General features: G+C 45.1%; 1 protein-coding gene across 6 annotated transcripts in view; it reads left to right on the forward strand.

Moving 5' to 3' along the window:
* Positions 1-18,153, forward strand: part of LOC131694731 (mucin-17-like) — a 31,604-nt gene that overhangs the window by 1,484 nt on the left and 11,967 nt on the right. For all 6 annotated transcript variants that reach the window (XM_058983208.1, XM_058983207.1, XM_058983210.1 and 3 more), the window contains exons 2-6: positions 11,939-12,204; positions 12,264-12,340; positions 12,403-12,588; positions 12,653-13,060; positions 13,140-18,032. In XM_058983208.1, the coding sequence (XP_058839191.1) occupies positions 12,038-12,204; positions 12,264-12,340; positions 12,403-12,588; positions 12,653-13,060; positions 13,140-18,032 (5,731 nt within the window). In that variant the 5' untranslated portion in view covers positions 11,939-12,037. The remainder of the gene's footprint in view (positions 1-11,938; positions 12,205-12,263; positions 12,341-12,402; positions 12,589-12,652; positions 13,061-13,139; positions 18,033-18,153) is intronic.

Below are 18,153 nucleotides of genomic sequence, written 5' to 3' on the forward strand. Positions count from 1 at the left end.
GAATTTTAGACAACCCTTACGACGTAGTTCTAGAGGTAAGCGACGATTATCACTAAAATCTAGCGCAACCATCTGGCAGCCGCTTGCTTTGTTTTACATATTTTTGTTAAAAGATATAGTGTTCTTACCTTGGTGCTACTGTGGTGTAGTGCAAAAAAAGGAATTTGATTGAGTGTAGCACCGACTACACCGGTGTAGTGCATTGTCAAAAACGAAAATGCCATTAGTTTCCGCTTTCGGAATTCCTTTTATTTATGGCAAAACGCGCCATTTTGGCAAAAAATTGGTAGAAAAAATTCCTCCTTGGAAAAGGAGGAACGATTACCCAAATATATGCCTCAACGTGTTCGGTGAAAGACGAATAAATACTTTTGGCTATACACTGCCCATGATCACATATTTGTCCCATTTTCTGTTGAATTTCCTATTTTTATGGGATTGATTTGCGATCATGTGCTGTACACAGGTTAGTATCTTTAGAGAGTTTAAAACACAGCTAAACGCTGTCACATGGTGATTTGTAAAAACCAGCATGTTGATCGAGGCTTTTGCGACTACACTCTGCTTCTACAACTTTGGTAATTGATCTGTAGGTCCGGCGATTGTGTGTCTGTTAAAAGTGCACACATTTTTGTTTCTCTAAATCTTTTTTTTAGAAATATATGCTGTTAAATATTTCCATTGCTTACTTTTTCTTTGGTCGGCGGAGTCTTACACAGTTCCACGACAGCAACCAAATCGCCACTAGACACGATTGTGTCCCTAACCCGTGTGCCACCACCACGAGTGACAAAGAACGTAAACAATGCGATCCACCGCTTCAACGTATGGCGATTTATAGACACTTCAAAAGGCCCGAGGTATACGACCCGAAAATGACTAAATAGACAGGAGATTGAAATAATCCGTTGTAGGAGTGGGACAATTATGGACAATTTAACTACACCTCGATACCTGTATCCAAACTTCTCGTAGCACTGTTTGATCAGCAGCTCTCCAGGTAATAAAAATCGAAAACATCAAATGAAAGAAGCTACTCGCGCTCTTCTCCGTTTTATGCTTACCAACCCATGGCGTTACTTCCACAACGTTGTTGGCAACTAACATCAGTTTGCTAGCTTTGTAGAAATTAAGTTCTCGCTGATCCGAAAACCTACAACAGTACAGTAGAAGTACACATTTGTACTTCATTATTTTGTTGGCTTTTGATTTATAAGCGAAATGGCCAACAACAAGTCAGAAACAATACTTAGTCTTTTGAAGGTATATCCAGCTACGGTTCCTGGTCATCGCGGAAGCTACAGGAGATAGCAATTTATCACCCAGCTTGATCTAAAAGAAGAATATTAAATCCTTCAATGAGAAGTGCATGAGGGAAATGCCACTCGAAGCGACTGCAGGTAATGAACTCGTTCAATAAAATTAGAACAACGATCCCATTAGAACAAAAAGCCCAACGTCTGGCGGAGGTACTGAAGTTGCGCAGGACTACGAGACAGCAACTCGGAGAACCGATGAGTACATTGAGCCTCCTCGATTATAATAGTCAATCAAGGATATAGCCTCTCCAGTTTTTTCAATTGAATTGCAGGGAGCGTTAAACAAGAAGTCAAGTGTAATAAAACCTTTCAATAGTATACATTACATCAGAAACCTTTCAATAGTATACATTTCGAAATATCTTCCGGATACTGCAGCCAATTTCGACATCCCAGACTTCCATATTTTCCGCAAGTATCACCAACGGAATTCAATGGGAGTTCTTGTTGCTGCCAGAGTCGAACTACATCCAACATCTCTGAACCTTTCCACGCCACAAGGAATAGAAACAGTAACATGCAAAGTCAGGACGACCAGAGACTCGCTGGTGGTAGTATCAGTGTACGTTCATCCTAATGCTACCATCTCGCAGAGTGTCACGGAATGCGAATAAGCGGACTGTATATGAGAGAGATTGCAAAGAACTTGAACCACCGATAACCGGAGCCCAAGAAAAGATGCACCGGAAGAGTTTGCAGGAAACTGTAAGAACAAATATAAACGGCCGCGTTACAAAAACTACGTCTTCATTTCTTCACGTGCGCACATCAAGCGAAAATTTTTCTTCCTTTTTTTCTGCTTCCACTTGTACTATAGTTCATTGTAGATTGACCAGCGATGCACCTTGGGGTGTACCGCTACGATTCGAGCCAGCGGTTTGATGTTTTCCTCGCCCGTTCTCCACTTTCCCCTGGTCTGCCATCGATTCCAGAATTCGGCAGCGTATCGCTGAAATCTCTGCCAGCGGTCGAGCCGATTCATTGGCACATGGTTGACGTCTGGTACGGGCAGTATATTCAAAAGCTGACCAACCATCCTGGTGTGAGAGCCTCGCAGCTATCTAATGACGATGAGATTAAGAATAACGGTCTGGAGTTGAGACATTCCTCAATCTGGCACAATACTGTGGACAATTCATTGAAGGTTAGTTTCGCGTTTTCAGCAACCGGTCGAAGCAATCCCCCGGTGCTCATTACAGCCGCTTTCTAGATACCGCCCTGGTGAGCGCTAGACGGCGGAGTGAACTTTCAATGAATCCCTGATGAATGTCGTTCTGCTCCTTTGCTGTGAGATTTTATCATTGAAAAGAGCTCCTGTATCTGTCGATCGATACCAACCAGGTTCGTGCCGTTATCCGACCAGAACCCGTAATATCCTCGGCGTGCAATTATCCGTTTCAGTGCACCCAAAAACGAATTTGATAACTGTTGCAGTTTTCCCAAAGCTTTTAGGGTGCTATCACCATCTAGAAACGGACATATTTCGGCGATTTTCGACTTCGGGAAAGTTTTGCTATGCTGCAGAAAGTAGTTGATTTCCTTCTGGTAAACCTCGAACTGAGCCATTCGTGCAAACTCTAACATCGCATCATGCAGTTCAGAGGGCGAAACACAACCTGAACGTTTGGGTCGCCCTGACTTCGTTGCCTTCAAGTTGATAATGAATCGTTTGATATACGCCAACTGTCGACAAGCTGCGCACAATACCGATCGCTGATCAAGTATCTGCTTCTCTATTCCATAGTTTGTGTATGTCCGACGAACCGGAACGTTAAGAGATTGAAACCGCTAACGAATCTCAAGCGTACTGTAGTCAAATGCTTCGTCTGGTATTTTTCGTTTTCAATTACCGCACAGAATCCTCAGCCAACCAGATGGGTCGGGACCACCACAGAGAATGGTTGACAGTTCCCAAGGGTGTTATTCCGTGAGATGCGCAATCTGCAGGGTTTTGCAGCGAGGGAACGGGACCCCATTGTCGTCGTGGTAGGATTCCCAAAATCGACACCATTGATATCACTGACATATCGAAGGTCTACAACAGCTGCGTATGCTTCTTCAGATGCATCTGAGAAACCATGGAGCTCAATACGGATGTGATAGTTGGTGCATCTGAGAATTCTTATTTGTTGGTCCATCTGAGAATTCTTGTTTGTTCGAGTTGCGATAAATTTTGCTTCATATCGACCAATAATTCTTCAACGCACTGCGGTAATTGGTCGTGCCAATTCAAATCATACTGCCAATACTGTTGGTACAGGATTTTCGCTCCAACTATCACTGACGCAAACCATCCGAACGGATCGAACAGTCTTGCCGAGTCTTACAGTATCTGATGCTTCGTATTTCGTGTGTCCTTCTGTAGATTCTCCTTGAAAATGAACACATCTTCACCAATGCGTTCCTAGTGGCTTGATTGCTGGATCAGTTGTATGGTCTCCTCCTTCGACTCCGCTCCGGATGTCAGATCATCGACATAGGGAAGATACTTGATCGAATCCATCGCAGTTGGATACTGCTGTTCGTATGCTTCTACTGCCTTCTCCAGTGCTAACATCGCAAGGAATCCAGAATTCTTCAAGCCGTAGGTCGCCGTGAGTAAACGAAAAAGTTGAATCGGTTTATCCGATGAATCTCTCCAGACAATACGCTGATAATCTGTGTCCTCGGAATGCACCAAAACTTGGCGGTACATTTTTTCAACATCCGCTGCAAATACTACTGGATATGACCTGAACCTCAATAGTGTTTCGAATAGATCAGCATTAACGTTGGGTGCATCCAGTAGTATGTCGTTGAGCGCTACTCCGGAAGTCGTGGCACAAGAACCATAAAGAACAACTCGGAGTTGGGTCGTAAGTCTAGCCTCTTTCACAATTCCGTGATGTAGCAAGTAACAAGGCTGGACAATCAGGATCCGTTTCCGCTTCTGGTATTAATTCCGTGACCCAATTTTTGAAACTCGTTCATGAACGATACGTATCTCTCCTTGAAGTTTGCATCCCTTTGAAATCAGCGTTCCACGACTATTAGGCGTTTGGTAGTTGGGTGAAGTGATTCTCCGAGCTTAAGCTTTGAATCGTCCAGTGGTAATCTGACGATAAAGTGACCCTTTTTTGAGCATGTGATAGTCGAATCGAAATGTTTGATGATCCCTTTCTCTTACTCTGCCCAAAGCTTTGAATTGGCAAGTTCTGGTCATCCCAGAATAGTCGCAGAGTGCGATCGATGTCAACATCTTGACGAAGGTTGATAACCTTGTGGTGTGTGTGTGCAGTGCACCATTGCTTCAAAATTCTTCCTGCGACCATCCAACCGTAAATGGAAGACTGTGCCACAGGAATATTGTTGTGATCCTTGACCTGTCCCGATTGCAATATGGACAGGAAGGCATCTGTTTCCAGTATGACGTCAAATGAGCTTGGTTTGTTCAATTGCGAATCAGCTAGTTTTAGACCCTCCAATGCGATGCTTTGAATTGTTGGCACGGCAGGGATTTCCCATAACGTACACTTGAGTGGCGAGCTTTCCTTTCTCGTCGAAACGTGAAGAAATCATCAGCTTGACCTTACCGGGGGCTTCCCCATTGATACCTGTGACTTCCACAGTAGCCTTTATACGCTTAAGTCCAAGGCGCTTGGTACAGGCCTCGGTGATAAGAGATGCTTGAGATCCAGAATCGATAAGAATTCTTACCTCATGCAACTTCCTCCCTTAGATCTGCCGTCACCGTGGGTAGCAGCGCGAAAACAAACGGTTCAATGTAGACGATTGTTTGCGCTGCATTCGATGAAATCGGCGTGATTTCCGCTTCTTGTTTACTTGTCTGGTTCTCACTAGGCTTTTCGGTTGCTTGCTATACTTTCGGCACAGCATCGTGTGATGTTTCTGCTTGCATTAGGCAGACTGATTTCGACGCACATCGCTTCGCTGTATGAGATGAACGTAAACAGTCGAAGCACAGTTTCGAAGCTACCACAAACTCACCACTCTTCACACTGGTATCTAGGATGATCCTTGCAACACTTCGCACATGTTGAAGTTGGTGTTCCGGCATGAAATGCTTGAATCTTTTTCTCGTACTGAACGGACTACACTGCCTTCTTTACGGTTTCGCTGATTTGCTTTTTCCCGAAAGCTGGGCATGTTTCCATTGCATCACATCATTTCTTCAGTTACTCCAAAAAATCTGTAAATTGTGGGTTTACACTGTCGATTATTTTTTGTGTCCACGGTGAGCTGGTTTATCGATCCACTTTCTCCAGCAAGAAATGAATCGACCATGGATCCCGTGTCGTACTCATTTCCCAGCGCTTTGAGCTGGCGAATGACGTCATCGGTAACAGCCACCAGTTTCTTCAACCCGGTTGCATTAGTGACTGATAGTTAATCAACGAAACACCCCGATAGTTAAGTGAACGTTTAGGGACTATCCATAAATGACGTAGCATTATATTGGGGAGGGGGGAGTTTTGTATTTTGTGATGATGTGTGACGACAGGGGGGTAGGGGGTTATGTCATGCTACGTAGCTTTTTTAAAGGGGACCAGGGGTTGACCTGATGTCACGACATTCTTACCCGTTTCATCTAACTAACATTGTTTTTGATTTTTTTGTTTTTTACGGGGATAAGGAGGGGGTGAGAGTTACCGTCAAGCTACGTAATTATCAGGGGGGTATATAGAAGTTTGTGACGAAATGCTACGATGGGGGAGGGGGGTGCTAAAAATCATTCAAAAAAAATGCTACGTCATTTATGGATCGTCTCTTAGCACTCATAAATTTACAAACGCGATTTCAAGCACAGCCCAACCGCTCACACGATCTCGAATCGGTCGTCCGGAAGTCTCTACAGTCGATCCTAGCAACCTAGACACATGCCTTTAGTTGGATCAATAAAAAAATGACGCTCAATTCATTAGACAACACATTCCATGGCGATATGACCGGGAACTCTGAAATGGGAGAACTCATTCTTCTAGCACCTGAACCGTACACTTAAAATTAAGTATCAGAGACACGGTCCGCATTATAAAATCGAATTTATACACGCGAAATCACCTAATACGACATACGCGTTAACATACAAATGCTTGAGCCCTTTGCGATCATCCACCTACACCCGCGATCTCGCAACCATGATAATATCCCAGTGATAAGCACTTATAAATTTTCAAGCGCGGTCTCAAGCGTGAACCTGCAAACTATCGCGCTCGCACGAACGTGAATCGTTCACTTCCGGAAGTCTATCCTCGATACCAACAGTCTAGGTCCATATCCTCAATTATACCGATTAAACAAAGAAAGCTCTAATATCCACTGGACAACACGTTCCGTGACGACACAAGCGGGACCTTTAGGGATATGGGGTAACTTACTCCCTGTCAGAATGTGAGCCGTACACCGAAAACTAAATACCAGAATGACGGTCCACCTGACTGTCCAAGACCACGATACAAAATCGAATTTATACACGCGAAGTCACATACACGCGACAAACACGTTAACATACGATCGCTTAAACGCTTCGTGATCATTCACGCACACCTACGCCCACGATCGCGCAAATTTGATAACACCCTGGTAATAAGGTGATCGTTTTAGTACTTACGAAGTTGCAAACGCGAACCCACAAAAGTGCGTTTTCACGCGATCATGAATCGGTTACGTTCTTAAATAATAACCCTCCGTCCTAGCAATTTGGTCCACACATCTAGTTGGACCAATCAAAAAATAACGCTGATATCCTGACAACACTTTCCATGGCGGAATGACCGGGAACTCTAGTGATATGGAAGAACTCACTTTCTTCTAGCATCTAAACTGTAAACCGGAAATTAAGTATCATATTCACGATCAGCGTACGATCGTCCAAGCTTACTTACCTTACCGTTCAGGCTAGAGCCTTATTGTCTCCTGCTGTATGCAGAAGCAGTCTCCACTCCACTCGGTCCATTGCTGCTTGTCGCCAGCCTCGCAGTCTTCGAAGGGTCCCCAGGTGGTCCTCTATCTGGTCGATCCACCGTGCTCGCTGTGCGCTCCGGCTTCTTGTTCCTGTAGGGTCGCCCTACAGAACGATCTTCACCGGGCCGTCGTCCGACATTCTTACGACGTGTCCAGCCCACCGCAAACGTCCTATTTTTGCGGTATGCGCGATGGATGGTTCTTACAGCAGCTGATCCAACTCATGGTTCATTCGCCTGCGCCACGTTCCGTCTTCCACCATAGATGGAACGCAACACCTTTCGTTCGAAAACTTCAAGAGCGAGTTGGTCCTCCACGAGCATAGTCCAGGTCTCATGGGCGTAGAGGACAACCTGTCTAATCAGCGTCTTATAGATAATCAACTTCGTGCGGAGCCGAATTTTGTTCGACCGAAGCGTTCTCCGGAGTCCTAAGTAGGCACGATGTTCCGCCAAGATCCATCTCTGAATTTCTTTGTTGGTATCATTGTCGGCGGTTACCAATAAGCCACACGAATTCGTCGACCATCTCGATTTCGTCACCGTCAATCCGAACTCGGGATGGGAGGTTCACATTGTCGTCTCTAGAACCTCTTCCTCTCATGTATTTTGTCTTCGAAACGTTGATAGCAAGTCTTCGAAACGTTGATAGCAATCCTGCTGGTTTCAGCTTCAGTCTGGTAACAATACCTCAAAGTTCCGTGCCATTATGTCAATGTTGTCGGCGAAGCCAAGAAGCTGGACGGATTTCCTGAAGATCGTGCCACTCGTGTATATCCCCGCTCTCCTTATTACACCTTCCAACGCAACGTTGAACAGCAGGCACGATAGACCATCACCTTGCCGTAACCCTATTCGGGATTCAAAGAGACTCGAGAGTGTCCCTGATACTCGAACAACGCCCATCACCCGATCCATCGTCGCTTTGACTAATCGTGTTAGCTTATCCGGGAAACCGTACTCGTGCATTATCTGCAATAGCTGATCTCGATCGATTGTGTCATACGCCGATTTGAAATCGATGAACATCTGATGTGTGGGCACGTTGTATTGCGGCACTTCTGCATAACCTGCCGATTCGCGAATATTTGGTCCGTGGTGGCGCGGGAACCCATGAATCCCGCTTGGTAGTGTCCCACGAACTCCCTTGCAAATGGTGACCTTGTAGGCAGCGCTAAGTAGTGTGATCGCGCGGTAGTTGCAGCCAGTGCTGTGCAATCTCACGATGGTCTTTGAATTGTAACGGTAAATATGAAGTGACCGTATCACCACAAAAATGACCGTTATTTCATTTCCATTTTCCTCGGATAGTGTATCAGTTAACTATCTCTCACAGAAGCCGTGCGAGAGAGAACGCATTGAACTGATAGACAGATTGAGTACCATTTATTGTGTATTGGTATTCCAATGAGTGAGAGATTCAGAAGAGAACCGTCTGACAGTTGTCATTTCATTGGAATGAGAACCGTAACTCAATAAGCATCGCTTACTGTTTTAACCAGGGATGCCAACGGTACCGATAAACTACATTTTTTTCGGTATATTTACATTTGTACAAGCCGTACAGCCCGCTACAGCGACGCATCACTACAGCTCTTGCCAGAACGGTAGCCAAACCGATTACATTTTCCCGTACAGCAGTAGAATACATTTTTGTTTTGCTGCTGTACTCCGACTGCTCGGTGAGAGTGTGGCGTAGTAAAGTTTGTTCTCTCGCTTTGTACATTTTTCTCTGCATAATCAAAGGGAGAGGTCTGCACACGAAAGCGTTGATGCCAGCCGTGGCGTAAATGAGCCGCATTCATTGTCGTAATTTTTGAATGAAAATATTAAAAAGATTGAAAATATTAAAAAATGTAAAATAAGGAAACAGAAGCTGTACCGCTCGCGTCTGGTGGCTGTACTGGAGACAGTAGTTTTTTGTCATGTTACTGCTTTGCACACAGGCAGCCGTACAGCGCTGGGCGTCCTGCACCAGCGAATGACAGCAGCATCGAGAGAGAAATGAGAATGTAGGCAGAAAAATTACAGCCGCAGAAAAGGTAGGCATTTTGCATCCTTGGTTTTAACTGCAAACTGTTTCATGCTCTTTTGTCTAGCAGGTTTGCAATCAGTACCGTGATGGAGCTCAGCACTGGTTGCAGCAATCCAACTTGTCACCCTTTTTGTAGATTGGGCAAACGACACCCTCCATCCACTCCCAAATTTTGGCGATTATCCAGTGCAGCGCTCTAACCAGTGTTTCACCACCGTATTTTAATAGCTCGCTGGGTAGTTGATCTACACCGGCAGCTTTGTTGTTTTTCAGCCGACCGATCTCCTCCTTGACTTCTTGGAGATCAGGGGCCAGCAGCCTATCGTTTTCTGCGCGTGCTCCAAGATCCGTTGCCATACCGCCTTCGTCCTCTGCTGCTTCGCTGTTGAGGTGCTCGTCATAGTATTGCTTCCATCTCTCAATCACCTCACACTCGTTCGTAAGAAGGTTGCCGTCTAAGTACCTGCACATATGGGCTTGCGGAACGTAACCTTTTCGCGAACTGTTCGGCTTCTCGTAGAACTTCCGTGTGTTGTTTACGCGGTACAGTTGTTTCATCGCTTCGCGATCTCGTTCCTCATGTTGGCGCTTCTTTCTCTTTGTTGCATTCTTCTCCTCTTCTAACTGCTTACATTCGTCATCGAACCAGTCGTTTCATCGATTCGGAATCGCTGTACCTAGTCCCGCTATAGTAGTACATCCTATGGCGGAAAGGATCTCCCCCCAGCCATCTTCAAGAGTAGCTGCGGTAGGTACGAACGTTAATGATATCAGAGAAGAATCGCCCGTCGATTAGAACGTGATCGATTCGATTTTCGGTGCGTTGGTCAGGTGATCTCCAGGTGGCTTTGTGGATATCTTTGCGGGGGAAGAATGCCACGGGAGGCTGCGAAGTTCACGCATCGTTGGCCGTTGTCATTCGATACGGTGTGCAAGCTGTTTGGCCCGATTACCGGTCTTAATATTACCTCCCGTCCTACCTGAGCATCCTACGATCGTCCAAGAACAAAGGCAAATATGCGAAAGGATATACAGCTATAAAATAGAATTTATACACGCAAAGTTACATACACGTTAGCACACGCACTCGCGATCGAACACATTAACGTACAAACGCTCAATCTCTTCGCCATGATATATGGATCGCGAATTCCCTACGCCCGCACATATCTGAACCGTACAATGAATATCACATACAGAATCGGATTCTGAATGTGATTCACGACCCGCTGCAATTGGCCTTAAGCAGTGTTTTAGTGGATGACATTGACCTTCCGAGAACCTCGCTTTACAGCTCCAGTAGGGCAACTCTCTAAAAAACGATTTTCGCGGATGTCGCGATTTTGCGGATTTGGCGAGTTTTTTGTTCTCAATTTAATGCATCACGCGGATTTGGCGCGAATTCGAGATTGGACCGTGTTTTATTTATCGGAGTCTCTTAACATTCCCATTTATCATTTTGTTTAAGATGTATACTAATAACTTTCACTTCAATCGCTGGGAACACTAATCCCTCAGAGTGGATGTTATAAAAATTAACCTTAGACTCCATTATGCCGCTTTATAAATATTTTGAGGTGATTACGAATAATATGAACAGTTATGATTTTTGAAGTTTCATTTAAAAATGTTGAAACACGAATTGCAATATATTTGTGCATACAATGTTCTGCGTTTTCTTTTCATTTGGATTCAACTATAAAGTTCTGCATATTTAAAATCGGTCCGCTGTTTTTGACTGGGAAGTGGTCCTAGTGGTCGGTTGGTGTTTACTCGAGTTCCCACGTGATGGAAAAAGGAGTAAATTAGTTCTACCTAGAAGTACTGAAATCACGACAGGGTCGGGTACGTGGATCGCACGGGAATTGAAAATAGCGAAATACCACCGTCTGCGCAGTTCTGAAAAATTTCAAGGAACGTCTGGTTCCCGGAAGATGCAATCAAGGCGCCGGACGTTGTTGTGCTCAGTAAACTCTGTGCTGCACAGTTCGAAATATGCGCATTCGGAAAAGTTTCAGAGCCGGATCGTAAAGCAAAGCAGTACGGCAAAAATGCGGGTTGGAAAGCAGTATGCTCAGGATGCTGACCAAATCAAACGGATGCATCCTTATGGACGATGAAACGTGTATCTAATTGGATTTCGAATAGAAACAGAAACTTTATATTGCCAGGGGTCGCTAAGATGTTCGCAAGAAATACAAGTTTGTTTTTGCGGGTAATGTTGCCGGTAAATTGTTGATCTGGCAGGGAATCTGCAACTGTAGCTGAAAGACTTCGATTTTCATGGCAGTTAACCAGAAAAGGAAGGCTAGATTCTTAGAAATGTGGCATTTTCAAGTGCGTATATATGGCAAATATTCTAGAATCAGCAACAGACACATATCCAACAACAGCAAGCTCAATTAAGTAGTATTCGAAGCAAGAATCGAAGTTTGTTTCGTCAAACACTTGTATTAGTATTTGGTTTTGTTTAACGTATTTTTGAATAGCCAGTTAACCAATTTTTCAACTGGTCCGGAATGTAGTAGGCACTGAGCACATTAAATTTCGTTATTTCTTTTTGTCTTTTGTACAGTACAAGTCAAACAGATTATTGAACACGAAATATTTTCAATCCGCAGTGACGAAGCAAGCATCGGGGACATTGGAGATAAGAACGCTATTCAATCCGTACCAATTTGAGGGAAATCCTTGAAGTTGAAACAGGAGTCACCTAAGCAATGGATGACGACAATGAATACAAAGATGGAGACACAGTATGGGTTAAACTCAGTTATTGCTGGTGGCCCGGGGAAGTACTCGCTGGTGAACGTCTGACGGAGGAGTTTCTGTCCACGCTCAAACGCCGACCGCTTGTTGTGGTAAAATTCTTCGATGAAGATTCATAGTAAGTTGCGTATCTTAACCATTCGACAGGAAGTATCTAAATGTTACATTTTATTCCAGCGAATTTGTAAAAAACACAAATTTCATCTATAAATATAACTGTGCCCGAAAACATGAATTTCTTCGGAAGGGATTGGGTAACATTTTGGTCTGATACATACTATTTCCTAAAGACTGAATTTTATCCTTGTGACTTTAGAACAATATCGCACCAAGAACAAACATATGGAAAAATTTCCATCTGACGTTATGCATGCCGAGCGAGCGACCGGAGGCGACCCGAATATTGTCAATTCTACCGATTATTTGCCTCAGAAACGGGAAAACTATGCTGCTCTTTTCCAGCCGGACAAATCTAAGGGAAAAGGAAAAATTGGTAACACAGGTACGAATTTAAATATGGTGTCTAAGTAATTTAATTTAATTTCGAATTTGTCAAATTTTCATAGTAACGACACCGCGCCCAGGCAAGAAAACCGGATCACCGAGCAAAATTATACCGGTTATTCCGGTACGTAAGCATGAAGTTCGTATTCTGGCCCAGGCTTCATCATCCACCGGTATCGGAACCAGTCGCCGAAGTGTACCGTCCGCTTCGTCAACACCATCTTTAAGCCAGCCATCGTCCCTGGCGTCTACTCCAAGACTGCCTACCCCGTACCAGTCTCTTAATTCATCTACAGATCTAGGAACGCCTATTGGCTCTGCGACGGCGCTGAATAGTTCTGCTTCACCGGCACATACCTATAACTGTCATAAATGTGGATTCTCAAGTGGCCGCCAGAATGTGATTTTGGTACATATCAAGTACTGTCGGGCTGTTCCGATGGTACCTTTGAGTGTTCCACCGCCTAGAGGTAATATTTGCTTGCTACACTTTCCAATTGCGCAAGTTTGTTTTAAATCCAGTTGATCTAATTGTAACATGTTTTACAGCACCGAAAGCCGTTGCTCTCACTCCCGACAAGAAAATCCATGAGCAGAGCCCCGTCAAAACGCCAACTCCAGTAGATGCACAGGAACTTGTTACTGAAGTCGAAATCATTCAAGACCCGGAAGAGCTGGTAGAAGTTATCCAGGTGATAGAACTTCCACGTGGCCGAACTAGCCGTACTTCTAGGGTGGCTGCAACGACAGTCACCCCGAAAACATCTGACCGTCGAAGGAATCGTGGTCGCGGAAAGGCAGTTACTTCAATGACTCTAGAAAACGATGGTAAGATGGACGTTTCAACGGAAGTGGCCGAGGAATCGATCGTTGAGGAAGTATCCAACGTGGAATTGAAGCATGTTTCAGTATCTCCTGGAGACAAATCCGAGAAAGATTTTAAAAGCAAACCGGATGTGGAGCTGAAGAATGAACTTCTGGCAGATTGGAGCGAGGATGAGCAGGATGACCAAGAAGGCGACTTGTCAAAAGAAGATAAGAGTTCAAAAAAAGGTACACCTACATTTGAAGGGAGTCGTTCTGCCATCGCTGAGGCAGTCGCTCTGAATTCGAATACAACGGATAACAGTTTGGATAAATCTACAGAGTCTTCTCCACAACTATCGTCACCTGTTTCGTCCGGAGCTACAATCAAATATCGCAATATTCCGAAGAAACAAAAACGAGAATTCATCGAAGTAACAAATGATCAACCGGTTATCACACCCGGAGGCGCGATCGAAAAGTCCTCCAGTGAGAGTAGTATCAGCACGGCAGCGACTTGTGGTGAATCTCTCAGTGCTCCGGACAAAACGCCGACGTCAAGTGAAAGTATAGCTGTGGAACGTCCCATCAGTGCTAAGCAAAGAATTTTAGACCGAGCTACCCGTGGTTCCAGCAAATCTGTCAGCAGTGATGAGCTTAAGCCGGAATCACCAACAAAGGTTGTAGCTATGGAATCTCAACCCATAGCGGCGGAGGAATCTAGAAAGGAAATTTCCTGTTTTGATTTTAAGGAAGAGGAGGATGAGGAAGTGGTCCTCAGCAAATCCCCCAGGAGATCTCTTTCCAACAAGCGTGATACTTCTCTAGAGCTCAGCACCAGCGTAATGCTAGATGACGAGAAGGAAAGAGCAAAAAAGGATGCCCAATTGAAAAATGAAATTGATTCGCTTTTGTGTGAAGCCATTGTTCCTACATTACCAGAATTACCGGGGGGCACAAAAATGCCTTCCCCGGGACCATCTTCCTCTTCAACGGAAGTAACTCCACAATCAAAGGAAGATCGTACTCTTCCACCGAAGGAACGTGGTAAGCGAATCTTCAAGACACGAAATAAAATAATCGAAAATGAAGCCATAGCCTTGGAACAGTCTAAGGCGATTGTGATGGATTTTGTCAAAAAATCACACGAGCAAGAACTAGCGGAACTCCGCGAGCAGCAGGAAGCTGAAGCGAAACTAACCTCAGAGTCTCCAACCACAACCAACGACGACTCTCAGGAATCGATTGTCTCGATCGAACCAACTAGATTTGAGAACTCACAGTTTGCAGCTATCAAAGCCAAACGAGCAAAACTTCAGCAGGCGCAAAAATTCTCAGTGTCCACACCCACAAAGGTTGACACGCCTCAAGAATCAGCGGTCAGCTCTAGTAACGAAACAAAAGCCACAGAGACAGACTCTCTACCGGTATCGATAAGTAAGAACCAGGTAGCTTTGGAATCATTACAAAAGACCCCGAGTGTTTCTCCACCGATCAGCAAGGGCCGTAAAGGCAAACAACGAAAGTCTGGCACCCCTGTCGTGGAAGAAGAGAAGCCTATAGAGCAGACGAAGCCAGAGACGGTATCGCCTCTTGTCGATGAAGCAACTCCCAAAATACGAAAGAAGAGAGCTGGAGAGCTGGAAAATCTCGATTTGGCGTCTCTCGATACTCCGCGTTCGCGTAGAGGTAGAGGAGTAAAAACCGATGAGCCAGTGTTTCTAGCTGAACAGGAACCTGTTGCACTGAAAGATGAGCCGGTAGTTGCAGTTGCGGCCGAGAAGCACCGAAGAACTAAGCGAGCCAAAACAGACGAAGAAGAGATTGATGTGTCAGAGATGAAAGTCGCCGGCGAACAGCAAACGATTGAGTCAGCTTGTGCGCCTGAAGAACTAAAAGAAGAAACTAAGACCAGTAGCAGGTCTAGGCGATCAAAACAGCTGCAACAGCAATCAGCAGATTCTACAGCCGATATGCCAATTGAGCCTGAAACAGCCGCTGTTGAGACTGTTGAGAAAGAACCGGAAGCAGAAATTCTTTCCATCACCAAACAGCAGCCCATTAAAATGATTATAAAATCAAAGGGCAGAAAATCAAACTCCGAGCTTGTTTATGATCCGGTCGTTGTATCGCCTGAGCCAAACGATGAGGTTAAGGATAAATTGCCAAAGTCTCCGAAAAGTTCGAAGAGGAAAAAGACCCCAGTGGAAGAAGACCAGCCAATGTCCGAGGTTGTGCTTAACAGTGATAAACTTGTGGGAACTAAACCGCTGAAATTGAAACGACCCAAATTCAGAAATGATCTTTCCATTACCGCAGATGAGCTCCCCAAAATGCCTGCGGGTCCCAGTGCAACTGATCTACAAATTGCTGAGGCTTTGATACATCTTCCCGAAGCTGCTCCACCCAAGCTCATCGTTCTGGACCAGGAAATGGCTGAAACGAAAGCCAATAGTAGTTCTCCGGTACAATCAACTGCAAAGAGCATCAACCCTCGGAAACGACATCTACAGACTCACCTTCTGAGTGCTGTTGAAACGCAAGACCTGTCCAAAACCGGTGATAATGTTGGCATTCCAGATAAAAAGAAGCGAGATACAATCGAAGTAGTCAATGTTGCTGCCATCGTTGTTGCCGAACCGGTCGTGGTCAAGCCGATCAATGATAGACAATCGACAGATGATGATAAATTCGACATTGATAACATCCCCATTGTAATGGATGACAGTGAGTTGTTAGACGATACAACCATTTCAACTACAACCAACGCAAACAGCATGAAATTAACGACCCCAGTTGCAGTCGATAACGAAGACGACGATGATATTAAGTTGATCTCTACGACGAAGCCCATGACGAAAAAGATTGTGATCGTTAAAAGCAGCAACGGTTCAGCGAAAGTTATTCCAGCTCGTGAAAAGCCAAGCGATCTTGTTTCGGCGGTTCCTAGAAAAAGTCACGCTATAAAATCCACCACCGTTACTATCAGTCCTCCGGTGGATCGACTGTCGCCGAAAGCTGTGCGATCACCTACCCATTCACCCCCGATACGATCAGCTCAGCTAGTCCAATCTAGCAGTGGAGGCCAGATTGTGATTACTAGTAAAGGAACCGTGTTGACCACGCAATCTCCAGCCACTTCTTCAGCCAAGAGTCATGCAGCGGTTACACCTCAAACACAGATCACGCATTCAACATCTAAAAGCCCAATTGTTTCATCAGTTTGTAGCGTGAGCACCATCAGTAGCTCAACATCTAAGTCGCTTCCGGTGTCATCCAGTTCTGCTAGTCCACGAAGCAGTAGCAATCTTACGAGTTCTATAAAAGTGAAATCCCCTATCAGAATCTGTGTGCAATCCCAAGAAATCATTCATCCACCAACAAAGCCACGGATTTTGGCTAAATCTAGTGATGTTTTGCCAGTTACTCAAAAAGTAGACTTGTCGCAACCGCGGAAAACTTCACCTAGTATCGCTCCACCAAAGAAAGCACTGATTAAGAAGCTCTCAGAGGGTGGTTCGTCCGTTGGTAAACCACTGTTTTCAACTTCCAAAGGGGCACCTATAACACCCCAAACAGCAACTACCTCGGCTGTGAGTCCCGGGAAGAAGGGTCATCGAGTGATTAAGATATCTCCCCAGAAACTGAAAGAGTTCACGCGTCTTGGGATGGTTGAAGATAAGGGCCAAGGCAAAGTACTGACAGCAAGCGGTATGAAAAAATTCCGACAAGAGCAGCACCTGCTTCAACAACAGCAGCAGCAACAACAACATCAGTCGATATCTAAATCAGTTAAAACGGACAAAGTTTCTCGAGCAGATTCGATCGATGAGGAACCATCAACATCCACCCCGACACCTCCCCCACCAAGTGACAACCAAGCGGAAGTGGTTGTTGCAGCAGCAGCAGATTCATCAGTAAAAGAAATTCCTACGATACAATCGGAAACCGAAGAATCCCCCGAAGTGACGCCTGCTGAATCGTGCACACAATCACCAGCGAAACCAGCATCTCCCACAGCCGAAGCAACTTCCGAACCAGTATCCACTGAAGAAAACGAAGCCGACGCTGCCGTTATCGATGAACCAGAACCAGACAGTGAATATGTAGATACAGCTACGGGAGAACTAGCTCCCGCAGAAATAGAAACGTCGGAAGCAAGTGAATCCATCCCAGCAACTGCGGTTGCAACGGAAGCACCAGTTGAGGCGGCAGAATCCGGTTCCAATGTACAAGAATCATCCCAACTGATAGCCGTCCCGGCCGAAAACTTTGGAGGCCCTGCCAATCTTTTCTATCTGTGTTCGGTTCGAGAAGAAGGCTTCGTCCCCGTCAATAACGAGCTGCTGTATTTGGATTCCTCCAATCAATTGGTCGCTCTACCGGAGCAAGCCTCGGTGGAGGATATTGTCAATCAAGCCGAGGTGCTAGAGATTCCAGTCGGCAGCGATCAGGCAACGATGGTGGCAGCCGCTGCAGGTGATATTGAAGGCGCGATGGAAGGCCAACAGAATATCCTCCTCAACACCCAGGATGGGCAACAAATCATTTTAGATCAGCAAAGTCTGATGGCACTGGCAGCCGGTGGGGATACCTCACAGCTGCTCACTCCCGATGGTCAACAGATTCTATTGCAAGGTATGTAGCGGCAATTTTATTACTTTATCGCGCATGTCGAGTTAGATTCACTTTCAGTTGCATGTGTTAGCTTTGGGCGCATTTCCGGTTTGTACTTTTTTCTTAGTTAGTTATTTCAACG

Source organism: Topomyia yanbarensis, unplaced genomic scaffold (assembly GCF_030247195.1).
Source record: "Topomyia yanbarensis strain Yona2022 unplaced genomic scaffold, ASM3024719v1 HiC_scaffold_127, whole genome shotgun sequence".
Lineage (NCBI taxonomy): Eukaryota > Metazoa > Arthropoda > Insecta > Diptera > Culicidae > Topomyia > Topomyia yanbarensis.